General features: G+C 45.5%; 1 protein-coding gene across 1 annotated transcript in view; it reads right to left on the reverse strand.

The window, feature by feature from the left end:
- Nucleotides 1-16,977, reverse strand: part of Sntb1 (syntrophin, beta 1 (dystrophin-associated protein A1, 59kDa, basic component 1)) — a gene marked incomplete at its 5' end in the record, with an annotated part of 222,122 nt that overhangs the window by 115,158 nt on the left and 89,987 nt on the right. Inside the window, 1 exon segment of the mRNA XM_013512818.1 lies at nt 9,161-9,377. Coding sequence (XP_013368272.1) covers nt 9,161-9,377 — 217 coding nt within the window.

Genomic DNA, 16,977 nt, shown 5'->3' on the forward strand with positions numbered 1-16,977 from the left:
TCAAGATTCCTACTGTGGCCTCGTTTAGGAGCAAAGGGAACACCTGTCCATATGCATGCCTTGTATGTTCAAATTGCTGTTCTAAATGTATATTCAGGGCTCTGTGTGCCCAGCCCCTTCTCCCCTGAGGAAAACAAGATTCCACACGAGCGTCCAAAAAAGGAAGGGTGGTAGTCTCTGTGAAGCCCCCTGTCCCACTGCAGAACCCCCAGTGAAGGTGACACCCACTTGAACGCACACGTGTAGTAGCATTGGGGTGATTAGCACAGACTTCATTATCTCAGCTGGAAAATTCTGGAGCAGCTATTTGCAAACCAAATGGAGTTCAATGAATGTATCAAGAGCAAAGGATCAAGACCTCTATTTTGAGAGTCAACATTAGCCAAAATCCTCTAGCACCCAAATAATGCTCAAGTTCAACCTCTCCAACACCCTGTGGAAGAGGGGAAAATTTTTTTCCTGGAATGGTGCTTCCTCAAGGGGCTCAAATGAACTTGTACAGACCTGCAGGCAGATGAAGTCACGGAACCAGGCATGGTAAGCCCTCTCCTCAACTCTATACTCTTTACCAAAGTGAGGGAGAAACAGTTTTTAACTAGCTCACAACTATTGCTGCAGGAACCTTTCTATTCGCGCTCGAGTGATTAAAAATGTATGATAATTAGTATGGCTGCTGAAGTTTATTTATGAAGGAAATAGATTTTCTTAAAAATAACAAGGCTATGAAAATGTTTTTCAAGCTCATTAAAACGAGCCTTTTGTGCACCTTGTTGTATATAAGGATGTAAATTATGCAAAGGTTCATATTGAGAATCACAGCGGCTCGGCCATTCATGCTAATATCTTCTCCTTCATAAGATCCTACTAAAGTAGGTCTAAATCCACAAGAGAATAAGAAGCGCAAGTGCTCAACACATGTTGGAAGGACAGACAGCAAGTCATCAGCCAAAGGTGCACAGGAAGCACTCCTGCCAGGGCTGAGCTTTAGGCTCTGCAGAGCTACAGAGGCTCAGGACCTCCAGACAGAGGAGGGTCAGGGCCAGAACCAGGGCCCTTTGCAAAGGGCGTGCTAGGTGCGAGGACTGCAGGGAAACCAGCTGCCGTGCATTCCCCTCCCGACCCACCACCACATCCACAGAAGGAGGCTGGATGGTTCTTTCCTAAGGAAATAAGCAGAGGCAGAGAGAACTTGTAAACACTGGCATTTGCAGAATTAGCCGGGCCTCTGACTATGGAGGATCGCCAAGCAACAATTCTAAGTGATTCTCACTCACCGGCGGGTTTTAGTGAGCTTCTTAGACTCTGTGAAATATGATCAGGTCACAAAGGCTCCGCAGACATGTGCGGCAACTTCCAGCAGGGAAGATGAAGTTCCCAACAAACAAACAGAAAACAAGCTAACTGGAGAAACAGACAGCACCCAGAAAAACTAACACTGTTAATTAACAATCTCCAGGAATTGACAGAAATGTGGTGTTCATACAGCAAGAACAGAATTCTGTGAAAAGGGAACGTGCTAAAACATAACTGCTGAAATGCAAACAAAACACATTCAGGTGAAGAGTCAAACATTAAATTAACAAATGTGATGGAAATGATAGCAAAAGAAACAGTCAGAAAACCAACTCTAGGGCCCTAACACCCTTCTACCAGGAGAGACAGATGATTGGAGAGAGCGTGAGGAAGATATTACCGCATTAATAGGCGAGCAACTTTCCCAGACCCCAGATGTGGGCCTCTAGGTTGATTCTACACAACAGGCTGCAAAATAAATAATAAACATCCACTGCCTTTTTTAAAAAAATGAATCTTTTAGTTCTAGTTGAATTCCAAACAACATGCCTTTATAATTTTGATAACATTTACCTTTTTATTTAAAATCACTTTTAAAAGGAAGCATCCTACCTATTTTGTTAAGTCTATCATGAGTGCTACCAGGTAATGCCATAATCATGCATGCTGTGAAGTAATAACAGTAATAACACATCTACTTTGTTTCCTGTCTCATATTTCTGACGAATGCCACATGACCTCCTGAAATGTCCCCTGACCAATCATCTTGGGAACAACCGTTGGATGTTACTACAGACTCCACTTCCTACCGTCCTCAAATGCAAATATGAGCACTGCTGAACTGAACACCAGGATCACCGCTCCTTTTATGCGTATCCTTCTGCTTCAATTACAAAACACTTCACCTAGGTTTGTGTAAATAAGAAGCAATTACACACAGATAGATAGGCAGATAGATAGATCGATAGATAGATGAATGATAGATACATAGATAGAGAGACAGACAGAGTGAGCCTGACCAAAATGACATTCTTAGTGGTACAGAGCAGTCCATAATTTTAAATTGAAGAATTTTCTCATCCAAAAGATAATATTCATGAGGGTTTTTTTTGTTTGTTTCTAGTTTTAAATGTGATGGAAAATGTTTAACTTATTTTTCTAAATTGCAGTTGAAAACACAAACCTTTCTTCTATTTTATTGACTATTATTCTACTGGCCTTTACGCATGACGCTGATAGCCACTTGCCAGCGATTCCATCTCCTTCTCTTAGGATTCTAGTTCCAGGCAAATGATGGTCTAGACCTGTGATGCGAACCTATGGCACACGCTGCGCCTTGTTTGTATCACTGAAAGCTCCAAAAGGTTTACCATCACTGGACTACACAGATTCAGAAACACATTCTGCTACTCACGCCTGGGCAGCCAGTTAAAGTGTAAGAAAAGGTATTTGTGTTTTAGTGTAATGCTGATTTTGCAAGAAAGAAAAGAAAACTCACAGATACTAAAACAGGGGGTGCTGGGGACACTGAAGTTAGGGATGGTAAGAATTAAAGATGATTATAAAGCACCGTGAGAATACATGGGGTGGGGTATGGCAGTAGAGGTAGGGTCAGGACTTAGACACATACCAGAGAGAAATGATAAGTAAGGCGTTGGGAGGCGATGAGTTGGGCAACTGGAACTTAGGCCCCTACAAAAAGCCAACGATCCCAGCAGTCTTAACCTCCATTAAAGAATGTCTTCCAAAATCCTGTTCTGTAGTTTGGGAACATGACCCGACCCAGAGAGCTCTGGCTGCAGAGCTGAGTGAAGCAGCAAGGGCCCCTTGCTTTGTACCTCACAGCGAAGCTATTCTGACTGAAGCCTGTGTTTACACTGCTACTATCCTGCCAGGCCCTGCAAGGTGCTTACGTCCAGCATCAGGTCATCCACACCTTTGTCACACGCAGTCACAGTGATTCACCACATTTCACAGGCAGCGTCTCAGTCTGTCCCACCTGCTTAGCTTGGTAACTCATACACACTAGAAATGCATCACCCACAGTTCTGGAGCAGGGGGCTCCAGGCACCAGAGGACCTGAGGTGAGTGCAGACCCCATACCTGCATGCACTCTCCAGGGCAGAGGGCCACATGTGGTCATGAATCCATCCACGAGACCCAGCTCTCTCTGACAGCCAACCACCAAAGACTAGGTTCCAACACAAGAACTTGCAAACCAACACTCCGACCACAGCAGGTAAGGCATCAAGGGAGTGGAGAATTCACCTAACATGGAAAGGAGTGTGTGACATCCCTGGGATTTAACTCCTATTTGCTAACTTCAGATGGAGTGTTTTATCCTGGAATTAGCACGCGATTCGTGTGGACCTCCATTTTAGGTATTTAAAATGTGTCCATGTACTACAGCACCATTCTAAATGGATTTTACATTTTTCTTGGGTTTCCTAAATGTTGATCGTGATCTTCTGGCGTAGTTTCAGTTATGAGGCCACCATGATGGGTCCATCAAGACTGAAGAAAGCAGCCAGGATATACACGTTTTGCGAGTCTCTTGACACGAGAAGCACCTTCCATAAACAGACAGCGAGGAGAAGAGACAGCCACGAGGACCTCATGCATCTCTGTTCTGGGCTCAGGAAATGAGAGCAACACTCAATAGCATTCGAAGTTTAATGGGCACAGTTCAGAGCCAATAGAAGGGATGAGGGGAGCAGTAACACACCCAGCAATACTGGGAAAAGGAAGAAATAAGGCTAAACTCATAAAAGGATTTTTTTTTTAGTAGTCAACCAAAGACCTCTATCCGTAACAAATACGTAACTAAAGCATTTAGGGTCATTTAGAACGCCCAACAACACAATAGAAAACGAACTCCAGGCAGCAAGGATTGAAAAGTGATTACATTTGTGAAGGAAAGTGAACTCCACTGATCTGATCACCACCAGAAGACAGCACCCTGGGAAGTGGAGGGGCTAACTCGCTGGAAAGGAGAGGGAGGGCCGGGGAGGCCAGGCTGTTCCCGTGCAGCCGGAAGGAGAGGCCTGCGCCAGCACACAGGTTACTAATGGTCACTTTGGGCAGGTTCTCCCCTCCTCCACTGGGAAGGAAGGACTGCAGCTTCCCTGGCTCACAGATGGCTCCCTGGGGCCATGAGCTCCTCTCGGATTGACTCCACACTCACTGAGCGACTCTGGCTACAACTAAATTTCTCACATAGCTTGCCTACATGGAAGAAACACACCAAAAGTCTGCACCGTTTGAGTTACTTAAGTGATCTGTTTTGAGCTTACCACATCACGCAGGAAGGAATTATGCTATTACTCATCCTCTTATTCTCGAGGTTATCCAATGGAAGTTTTTAAAAGTAATTTTTTATAGAGGTAAGGATACAAAAAATGGATAGATGCACACGCCATTTATTATTTATTAACAAAAATATTTTTGAATGTCTACTATGCACCAAGCAAAGTGCCAGAAAGCTGGGGTATGCAAATGAAATTATGGGGTACTTCAGACCTTACAAGGCTATGGCTGAGGGGCTGGGGAGGCACTGTGAAGGGTGCTGTATGGGACCGAGCTTCACACATGTAGGAGCCAAACATGGGACCCAAGAAGGCTGCCCGTGCCGAGGCTTAACCGGATCACGGGACATTGTCTGTAGACCAGGGTGGCTTATTTGAAGACTTCTGGAGCACAGAAGATGAGGTGGGGAACAGCTGAGCAGACAGGACAGATCCAAAATTTAGTGTTTTTTTTAAAAAATGAAATACTGAGGTGTTTAAATATGGGGTTGACAAGAAGCCATTCTGACCACATGGGTGGGTTTTACGTGTTTCTCCGTCCCTTGGCCAGCAGGGTGCAGAGCAGACAACGGGGTTAGAGAAGAAGCAAGGCAGAAAGGAAACCCTCACAGGAAGTGGATCCAAATGTCTGAAGGTCTAAGGGTGTGGCCAGACTAGGCAGCTGCACAAAGAGCTGAATACGAAAGGCAGGAGACATATAAGAAGCAGAATAAAAAAATGTGTAATCACTGATGACCAAGAGCGGGAGACATGCCTGTGGATCCAGCACCGGCTGAGTGATCTTTTCCGTGGGAAGAGCAGTGCTCTTGCCTGCTGTTCTAGGGCTGTTTCCATTTGAGAAATTGAACACCAGAGGTTTTAATGCAAACTGTGAGCAGCTGTGTGTCACCGACAGAAGGGATTGGTCCCATGATGCAGTGGCATCTGCCTCAGTTCTCAGGTGACAGCGCCCAGGAGGCTGTGAGCCTGGCTTCTTCCAGCTCAGCTGTGCTGTTCTGCCACTTTCCAAAGTTGGAGGTGCTGGAATTAAGATTTAGCCAGGATGGGGCTGGAACCCCAAATCTACCACTTACTTCAACTCTCACTTCCGGAGCAGCTTCACTCCCTCCAAGACAGAGATCTGAGTGCCTGCTAATGCGGATGGCGATTTGGATCAGACAAGACTCACACCTAAACTCATGCACCTCAGGTTTAGCGGACCAATCTATGCTCTCCTCCTTTCTCTTATATCTAATACGTGCATTGTTTTCAATATTTTTAAATGCTACAGCTTTATTTTCTATCCCATCTTTGACCCAGGAGTTACATCATGGAGCCCCTTTAAACACCCAAGAAGAAAGGTGTTCCATGGTTTGATTTTGTTATTGGTTTTCTAGTTTTATTCCATTATCCTCAGAGGGTGCTGCTTGTTTTCATTCTGTCTTATGCAACCCACAGTATTTTCTTTGTGACCTACTCTATGGCTAATTTTGTGTAGGCTCTAAGTGCAGTTAAAGACTATTTTCTATTACCAAAGTTTGCAGTGTGCCTAGATCTGCTTTGTTAATTACATCGTTTGAATTTTATATATCTTATTTATCCTTTATCTGTTACTCTCTACTTTGTCTTGGACTGAGAGAGGTGTATATTCATTATCTAATCTGCATACATGTCTATTTCTGCTTGTACTTTCTGCAGTTTCTACTATAAAGGCAGCTGCTGTCTTCTTTGGTATGCATTCGCATCTATCGAACGCTCCTTGTGAATTCCAGCCTTCTGCATAAATCAGCCCTTCCCTGCCTTCTCTTCTGCTTTCAGCTTGCATTTTCCCCAGTCACACATCAAGATCGAAATCGAGGCTTTTTGTTGTTGTTGCTACTTTGCATTTGCCTTGTACACTTTTGCCAGACCCTGTGTTTTTTACCTTTAAAAAAATCACTTCGTGTTAAGTGTGTCTCTTCTGGTCAGCATCAGTTTGTGTTTTGCAGACTTCACATTTCTGACTGGTGTGCTACACTTTGCCCAGCACATATTGGAATTTTATAAAATATTTGTTTCCTTTGCTTTCCTCCTTTTTTCCTTCAGCCAGGGGCAGGTCTCACCTAGGTTCTTCATCTCCTTTTCGCACCAGTTCTGGACCCGTGTGGCCCTGACACCTGACCTGTGAGCAGGATCCTTGTTTCTCATGCCGCCCGCTGGTCTCACACCCAGTGTAGCAGGCGTGCTCTCTCCCACTAAGGAAGAGCGCAGATCCACACCAACGGTGAGCTTGAAGAACACCGCATGCACATGACAGTTTAAAACCTCATCCTCCTCCACTGGCTGGACACACAGGATGAAGCTACCAATATCTGGATTAAGGCCTAACGTTTCTCAAAATATTCTTTAAAACGTAATTGGGGACCGAGAGAGGGAGGGAGGGAGGAGGGAGGTGAGGGGAAGGGAAAGTAAATAGAATTAAGATGTGTGATGTACATGTACCAAGTCCACATCATGAAAGTAATCATTCTGTACTGCAGACATGGACTAATATAAATAAAAATTTATAATAGGCTGTTATGTTATTGCATATAAGTCCACTGCTGGAAGAAACCCTAGAAATCTATTCCAACTTCCTTCCCAAGGTGTTAACTGCTTCTTTGATACCTAGGTAAATTTTCCAGTCTGTTTGCATTTTTGGGAAATAGTTGATTCCTGATGCTGCCACCCACTCTGGAGGCAGGGGCTTGAAGCCCAGCTGTGCCCGTATGGCAGCTGTATGACACTGACCACTTATAAGCACTCTGCCACAGTGCTTTATGGGGGCAAGGGTAGAATCTCAAGGACTATTAAGAGGACCAAGCAGGGACACAAAGTCAAGAGTGGGCAGGTGATGTGCAGGCGCAGACAGGAGATGAACTAGTAGTCCCTGAGGTGTAGGTACCAGGTGCGCTCATCCCCTGGTCAAAGGGAAAACCTCTACTGGGCTCCCATACAGAGGAACCCAGCCTGCAGCCCTGTGACCCAATAATGTCACTAGTTCTTTCAATTCTTTAGCAAAGTAGAAATGTCTTTATCACGTGAGATTCTCCAATTATTTAAAATGGCAACTGATTCAAATTTCTCCAAAACACAAGCTAGACCATTGAAAGAAATCACACCTGTCGGGTGGGTGCACCTATAGGCTATTGCTTTGCTGTCCTTGGTCTGAAGGAATTTGTGTAAAGCCAAGAGCAAGATAAATACTCAACAGATTGAGACCTCATCACATCTGAATCAAATTCTTAGCCATCAAATTCTTAGACAAGAGGGCTCCGTGGATGAGGTGGATGAGAGAGGGGGAAGAAGAAACACCGAGTAACAAAGACATCAGCTACAGGCCCAGGAAACAGGCAGAAATTGAGGAGGAAGCAAACAGACAAGAGATGGGAGTAGGTTCCGGAAGGACTCTCCTTTGGCCTGCAATCCTATCCCTTGTGCGGCTACCTGACTGACAGATCCACTGGCCAATCCCTGTGCAGATATAGCAGACGTGGGCGGGGCAGTGAGCCAGCCACCCCTGCTGGACCCCAGGGGTCCTTCCAACTTCCTTGGAGGGAGCTACTGGGAAGCCAGAAAAGGACACACAGCTGAGAGCCCAAAGGACAACTCTCTCCCGCCCTTCCTCCTTTGGCTTTCACCCCCTCAGCAACTCGGAGACCGGCCAAATGCCTCCTCTCCGGGTGGGGTGCAGCTGTCCCCACTGTTATAAATGAGGCCCAGAAGAGCTGCTCTTATTTTTAGCACTTTACTGTGGACACAAAGGTCACCATGAGGCCCCGTGTGCCGGCTCACTCCTCTCTGCATCTCTCTTATTTTCATGCAGCACGGATATTTTCTGTTCGGATGAGTGAAAGTCAGATATTCTGGGCAAAAAGGGACCCCAAGTGTTTGCTTTCTCGTGGCTGAATCCCTCTAATTGCCAGGGTTCGGGGGACATCTGTCCTGCAGCCTCAGGCTCTGGGCGGCAGCACCCGGGCTGGGGCCACCGCCCTGCCCTTTCCTCTTTGGAGCATAGAGAGGCTTAGAGCAGAGCGCAGCTTGAGGTTTCTCTCATTTAACTGCACGCCGCTGGGCCAGGGAGGCGCATGCGCTCATTGCCGTCTGAACTAACCGTAGGTTTTCCTGGGCTCACACTCAGGGATTCCCCCGTGTCACCTGCGCCACAGGCTCCCCCTCACCAACCCTCCAACCCTCTGCAGTAAGTTACCGTCCCATCCTGCAGGCGACAAAACCAAGGCGCAGCTGTCTGAGAAAGGCACCTGGAGTCACACCGCCTGGCAACAGCAGGGCCAGGGAGGGCACTCGCCAGGCCTCCACTTGCGAAGCCAGGCCCAGTGTACACACTCTTCAGGGGAAGAGGACAGAGGAGGAGGAGAGGGGGACTTGGATGGACTCGCGCTCACGCACACACGCGCGCACACGCGCTCTGTCACTGTCTCCAGTGTGGCTCCACGCTGCTCTTTGGGAAGCGCGGAGGTCCTCAGCTCATGGGCACAGCTTGGCCCAAGCCCCCTCGGACCGAGGGTGGAGACCCGGAGGAGGGCGGTGTGGAGCTGTCTCACCTGTTCTCGGGGTCGGCCAGGGCCAAACTCCGAGTGACGTAGCACATTTTCAGCGGGATGCTCTTCTGGTCTCTGTGGAAGGAGAAGGACTGCGAGGCCGGAGGGTCCGAGGAGCCACCCCCGAGCCGAGGGGACTCCGGGGGAGGTGTCTCCCACCCGATCTCCGACACCGGGGATCCTTTCTTCACGTAGGGCGTGGCTTCTCGCATGTACTTCACTGCAAGCGAAAAGACAAGAAGACTGAATTTGCAGAAAGGCAGGGTTCCTGAAAAAAACTTCAGTTGGACAAGTTCTAGGTAGTGAACCTCTTACATTCCAAATAAGAGGGAGAATTTTCTGTTCCTTGCAACATAATTATCTTAATATTTAAATTATATAAGGATGTTCTTTAGAACTTGCTGTTACAATGTGGTACGTTTGGGAATTACTTTCAGCTTTTTTCAGCTGTGACAGTATCTATCTTTTCTGCATCTAAGCTGCATTCTGGGAAGAAAGCTGGCAACAGATGGGCAGAGAGACCGACAGCATAACTTAGGCTAAAAGATATGTTATTGAATATAAATGTGAGGGGCCTGGCAGGGACATTCACTGACCATGGCACCTCGGACACTTATTGCTCACCGCATCCTGTTCAGAAACAAGGGCACGGTTTTCGGTTGAACAGCGCTCAGGATAAGGAGATATACACACACACGAAAATACATACTCTATGGCAAAAATTTGGAGTAGCAAAAACAACTCTCAGAGATAAAAACTAAAAAATGACAGGTTAAATAAACTGTCATCCGGCTCTATGCTCACTAAAAACGACTGTAAGATCTTTTCTAAGTGGAAACACAAACTTGGCAGTCCATCTACCGTGCTACCTTTGTATAAAATAATAAATGTATATACACTTATATTGACAATTATTGCTGGATATATGGACAGGAAAACACTAGCATGTTAGCTCTGGGGAGTGGAAATAAAAGTCAAGTTAATGAGGAAATAGGTCCTTTACAATTTGTCTACCTTTTAATAGGATTTTCATGTTTAAGCATGTGCACATATTACTTTTATAACATTTAAATAACAAAAATAACACAAGAACTAACTGTGAATGAAGCAGACTAAGTCCTGGTCCTTTCCCTTTCTTTCTTTCTTTCTTTCTTTCTTTCTTTCTTTCTTTCTTTCTTTCTTTCTTTCTTTTCTCTCCCTCCTTCCTTCTTTTTTTCTTTCTTTCTTTCTCTCCCTCCTTCCTTTTCTTTCTTTCTTTTTTTCTCTCTCTCTTTCTTTCTTTCTTTCTAGTGTTTTTGAGTCAGGGTTTTACTATGTAGCTCAGGCTGGCCTTGAACTCACTACATAGCAAAGATTGGCCTTGAACTCAGGGTGATCCTCCAGCCTCTGTGTACTGGGTGTTGGGCTGACGGGTGTGCCCCATGACACCTGGCTGAAGTGCTGGTCTTTGATGTGTTTGTCTTAGTATTAAGAAGTTTTCTTTTTAATTTGTTACTTCTTACATTCTGAATTCGAGCACTTGGTCCTTGGACAGTTTTTGAGACACAGGCAACCAGGCTCTTGGAAAGTGCAGCAGGAACATCTCTAACCTTTTCTTCCCTGGCCACACGCTGTGGCTCTCTGCTGCAGAGGCCGGATCTGAGTCCTGCCCAGTAAATGTCACCACAAAGGGCATCGAGTCAGAGTAAGTGCAAACTAGAGCACTCGCTCCAGATATCTGCTGAGTCGGTCCCACACACCGGTACCTCCACGGCCCATGACACGGAGCCAGGGTGAAGGTGATGAGGACCATACGCAAGAGTCCCAACGTCACAGTGGACTACACAGGCATTGAGGGTGTCCCGCCCAGACTCCGTTTTCTACAACTTCGCTGCTGGGTGTCAGCTGAAAACGACTCAGAGCTGATTCTGCTCGGAGAAACTGCTCTGGCCCCACAGAGACCTATGGTCCCTAGACAGTAGCTCCTCCCTAAGATCGAACACAGGACAAGCACACAAGCTACGGCACAAAGCAGAGCGAGCTACATTTTATAATGGAAATAAAGCACCTTGGAAGAACCCATTAAAAATAAAAAATTCTGGGAGCACCAAAATGGATCCAGTGTACAACGGCTTACTGAGCCGCTAAGATACACTCAGATGCACGCGGAGTGGACATACACTGGGAACTCAAGAGCAGATCTCAAAAATCACTGTATTCATCATACAAGGCAGAGGAGACGTCACTTAGAACCAACACATATTTTAAAAGAAGATTCCAGGGTTTTAACTGAATATAAGAGCGATAAGAGGACTGCATTGCTGCGAACCTGTCAGAGCAGGCTACGTTTACAGAAGCAGAACGATTATCCACGCAATGCACATTTTCATGTGCATCATTATTTCGGGGTACTGTATTCAGACATCATTATTTTGGGGCACTGTATTTAAACAGGAGCACAGACATAGAGAAAAAGTGTAGAAAGACCTAAACTGTGGAGAGCAAGAGTAATTAGAACCTGTTTGAAGATACTGAAATTTTTCACCTTTAAAATCATTTTTGTAGAAGCTGGAACATAGCTTTTTATTGTAGAATTATATTTATTGATAGACAGGAAGTCCAGGCATCAGTGGAGATGAATTAAAGATTTTCTTCTGAGTGCATGACTACTCTCTCTGGGCTGGAGTTCAGGATCAGTCTTTTGGGATCGATGCTAGCTAGAATGAATGGCATTTGAATTTGATCATAAAGGGTAGCCAGGACTTTAAAAAGTAGAACTAAATATCTTTCTTTTACATGGAGCAAGAGTTTGACTTAACTAGAGATCATATTCTTTCATGAGATTTGACTCAGCCACTTAGATGATGAAAAATGACAACCCTTCTTTTACGTAAGGTAGTCTGGTTTACAACTTTTATTGCAATTTCGTGGATGTCTTGGTTACTTTTCTCTACTTGCTGAGACAAAATACCCAGTACCTAAAATTAAGGAAGGGAAGGTTTATTTAGCTCACAGTTTGTGGAGGTTTCAGTCCACCATCAGCTGGCTGCAAGGCAGGGTGGCAGGGCACAGGGGTAGCAGTTCAAGGCAGCAGAAAACAGCAAAAGCAACAAGGGCAAAAAAGTGGGGGCACAAGCCTTTTTTCCTCCCTTATACTGCAAGCAGGTGACCTGCCCTGGAGCAGGTGTAGCACTCACATCGTCTCTCTGCCCTCTTTCTACACAGGCTCAGGATGTTTACAAAGGGAGGACCCGGGTCCCCCATGAGTCACTTGGTTAAACTTCTAAACTTCTCAAATTGACACAATGTATCAACCATTACAATAGCAAAGGGAGATTGGACCTCCACTTGGAAGGGGATAAAGAAGGAACATTTATCATACACCTCTAAGGAGGTTTCTTCTAAGGAGGTTTCTTCATGTGCCTGCTCATATTTTAGTTTGGAAACTACTATTCAAGGTCCTGCTTTGTGTTTAATAAGGGAAATAAGGTCTATAGAAGAAATAGCTGAGGTATCTTATTTACTGGGTGTCCAGGTGTTCACAGCCAATACAGACTAGCAATGCCTCCCTCTCCCTTTCAGACTATGCAGAAAGAAATGCTTTGTGGGACTGACTGTTCTAATTCTGGTAAATGCTGGTGGCTTTATATGGATGACTCCTTGCAGGTTAGTCTTATGCACACCAGCACACGGATGCTCAGAAGTTTATTCTACACGGACTCACTCTGCTAGTGAATGGTGGGGCTAGCACTGGAGTAACCAGAGATCACACTCTTTCACGAAATCTGGCCCTGCCACTTAGATGCAGGACAGAAAATGACAAGCTCACATGTTCAGACTTCATTTTATTGGTAGTAGTGACACTCATGGTGGTCTACGAGCAAGAGTGGGAAAGATCAAAGATGAACTTTAGGCAGAGCTTCTGGGAAGTAAGGTTGGATGGTACCTAAAGGGAAAGACATTAGACACAGATCTACTATTCCAGGGCCATGCAGGGCTACTGCCAGACAAAACTGAAGCAACATTCCTGAGTTTAGGTGTAAAGAATCTCAAAACTCTGTGGTTTGGGGGCAGAAGCACAGGAGGTGTACAGGAGGAGAATCAGCTGGAAGCAGCACGTCCTGTGTGGCAGAGCGCTGGGCTGCTGTGTAAGGGAGAGGTCACACAGCAACACCCCGAGGAAAGTACGCCACAGCGGAAATCAGAATCAACCTCGGGGAACCCTTGCAATCAAACAACTGAAGAAAGGACAAGGAAAATAAGTTAACAAGTTAGGGGTGGTAACTGAAAAATTAATTCCTTCAGTCAAAATTTATCAGTTGATTTTCATGGGAAATGATTCCTGATTCAAAGAATTTAGGCCTACACAAGCAGAAGAGAAGTAAGGAGATGACATGACTGGTTGTATTAAATACTCAGCCTGGTGGAAGGAGGTCCTAAAAGTCCTCCACAAGTCTCCAGGAGCCTAACAGAATCAAACGCAAATCCTTTCTGGAGAAAGGCAATTTCTTTCCAGGAAAGAACCCCTATGAATCATTCTGAAAGGCAAAGAGCTGGCATAAAGTAACAAAAATAGGTGAATACAGGAAAATAAGAACCTGCCAGTTTCAAACATACTAGTTAAAGGTATGTTTACAGAGGTCAAGGAGAGCTTGAGAGAATCAAGAGATTATTTTTACAAATGACCTAATAGATTGGGAAGAGAAGCAAACAGAATGTCTAGGAATAATAATAACAAGAAGAACAGAATTAAAAGTTTAATAACATATCAGAAAAATTAATGAATTATAGAGAAAATGAAATTCTATATAATCCAGCACAAAGATGCAAAAGAATGGGAAATACAAAATAGAGACTGAAAGATAGGAAAGATGAAGCAAGAAGGTGTGATATATGAAGGGTGACGAAAACTAGGGTGGACATTTTATTTTTTAAAAAATCCTTTACTCTGAACAGCCCTGGGACCATGCAGCTGAAAACTAGTGCAGATCTGAGTAGCAGGGGGTAAGTCTCAGTTTTTGTCACAAGACTGCACCCTTAATTCTTTTAGAGCTTAACGAGCTAGATTTTATAACAAATAAATACAGGTGAATGGGTGAGCGCTGTTCGTTAAAAACATGAGAACTCTTTTCCATGCACTTTGCTACGTGTTCCTTGTGTGCTCACTCATTTGAGCCTCACAACAACCTAGGAAACAAGCCAGCGTGGGATCGGTCAGCTTCTCACACTGGGACAAAATACCTGACCTGAACAACTGAAAGGAAGAGAGGTTCACTGGGGCTCACGGTCTCGGAGTTTCAGCCCATGACCATCTGGCTCCAAAGCAGAAGCACCATGGTAGAAGGGCATAGTGGTTGCGGATACTCAACTAATGGCACTTGGGAAGCAGAGGGCCAGACAGAAGCCAGAGAGAAAGAGCATAGGGACCAGGTCCCATCCCCAAGGTCACACACCTATGACCACCAGACACACCCAGACATAAGCTTTACTAATCACCCAAGTGTCTCTCCAGCCAGTCAAGTTGACAGCCAAGGTTAGTCATCATAATACATTCTATCTAGCATCCCCATTCTATCTAGTCATCATAATACATTCTATCTAGCATCCCCATTCTATCTAGCACCCTGCAGGGGAGAGAGGCTGCCACGTGCATAATAAATCTGGCACTAGGATATGGCAGAAGCATAAGCCAAACCTAAGAATACTGGCTTCCAAGTCCTTCCTTTTGGGGCTGGGGATTTAGCTTAGCGACACAGCACCTGCCTGGCAAGCACAAGGTCGTGAGCTCGATTCCCGGTACCGGAAAAAAACAAAACAAAACAAAAAGTCCTTCCTTTTAATCCTGAAGTAATACTGTCTTTCACATTTCTGTTTAGTGTGCGTGTGTGTGCGTGTGTGTGTGTGCGTGTTTAAGCCAATGTTTTTCTTTGCTGGGAGAAAACATTCAATTAAGAGGCGGCTGCCTATAACATAAGAGAGCTTGATTTTGTAAGCCTGAACTATTAAACTATGGCATTTCAATAAACGCCTTTTAAGACACCATAATGTGTATTCATAACAGAGGGTTTAACCTGGCAGCACTGAACAACTATGTCTGCATAATTACACCTCCCTGTGCTTCCAGAGAGTAATTTCAGGCAAAGAGCTGTTGAAACCAATCAAGAAGCAGCCGGGCCCAGTTCAGGGCGCCTGATCATCTGAACTAATTAATGAACCATGCCCTTTCTGGGCACCATGAATTTAAAAATGTGGTTGAGCAATTAAAATTCCAATCTTCAGTTAAAAAAGGAGAGGGAGGGAGCTGCTCGAAGTGGTCATCAAACCCATAATCCACCAAGTCAATCTCAACGCGCCGCAGTTCTTCACTTGAGCCACAGGCAGTGGTGAGGCTTTCAAAGGAACACTCGGGAAAGCCAAGCTCGCCAAGGGCCCGAGTTGCCACAATCAGGTCTTTGTTGGGGTGGCCAGATGACATTTGAAAGGAGAAGCACACACAGGCCAGTAATGAGAAAAGGCTGTTGGCAAATCCCATCAACTCTCCCACCAGGCCCATTTCTAAGGAGCCAGAAAACCCTTCTGATACGTTCAAGTTTTCTTTTTAAAAATAACAACAGAAAAAGGACTCAGATCACTGGGAGGGAAAGAGGTATTTCACTACTCTAGGGGATGTGAAAAAGTGAATTTCCTAAATTGGAGGGGAAGGAGACCAGCTGGAGGTGAGACACCCGAGCACGCAGACCTTTGGTGAGACCCGGAAGCTGAAGACAGGTGGGTGACGGGGGGATTTGGTGACAAAATGCAGCCTACGACTTCTCCTTAATGGTGTTTTCCTAGGTCACCACAGAGAGGAAGGATGCAGACGGAGGTCATTTATACCTCCAAAAGGACCAAGAAATGATGAAAGAGGCAATAAAAGTTTCTCAGAAACCTCAGCTAATCTCTCCAGAGGCTGACAGCGTGGTGGAAAGAGAATTGGCCCTGGGAATCGGGGACCTGGATTACAGCTCCAGCTCTGCTGCCAACTAGCTCTCTAGCCCTGGGCAAGTCACTTCTGCTCCCCAAATCTCATTTTCCTTACCTGTCAAGGGAGGGAAATAAGGTCGCTACTCCTCAAGCTATACAAGACTCCTTCAGAGCTGCCACTTCTAGCACCGTTAACAGAGAGTCTGTCTCACTTCATCGGGCTGTGTGTCATCCCTGACAAATAGTCCTGTTAGAGTGAGTGCCAATCCCTAGACAGGACCTGGAGCAGGTGCAGCTTCGGATCCTACGGGCCTACAGGCGCCTGACCAAAGTGAGAAGAACCCCACGCTGAGATTCCATACCATTTCTTTGGTCTGGCAGCGTTGTTTACAAGAATCGTTATTTTATTCACTTTTCAATGTTTATTTCACTTCCATTCTGCCAGGTGGGTTCATGCAAGTAGGATTTTAGAAGCCAATAAAGGACCAAAGGTCCTTGCATGGTCATGAGGACATTCAGGGTGACAGTGCCGAATTTTAAATGGGGAGTCAGGAGCAAAGGGAAGCAGGCGTGACTTTGAGGAGGAATCACTGGCTTCCAAATAAAAACCATCTCTCAATCACCGTATTGTAGATAATCTAGCCACTGATTCTTGAGCAAGGTAGATCATGGTCCCAGAGCGCCACAGTGCCCCCAGGGAGAATAACCTGTTCCACTGCTGGTCCTGCAGCTTCCCGCAGACCCTGTGGTTAATCACCAGTTCAACAAATGCTGAGTAAGTTCTTGCTCTGGGGAGGGCTCTGAGTGCTGGGTGGTCACAGGGAACAAGACAGACAGGCTCCTGCCCCAGTGCACATACATTCCGGTCCCCATACGCC

The sequence above is a fragment of the Chinchilla lanigera genome, unplaced genomic scaffold (assembly GCF_000276665.1).
Source record: "Chinchilla lanigera isolate Chin_1 unplaced genomic scaffold, ChiLan1.0 scaffold00016, whole genome shotgun sequence".
Classification (NCBI taxonomy): domain Eukaryota; kingdom Metazoa; phylum Chordata; class Mammalia; order Rodentia; family Chinchillidae; genus Chinchilla; species Chinchilla lanigera.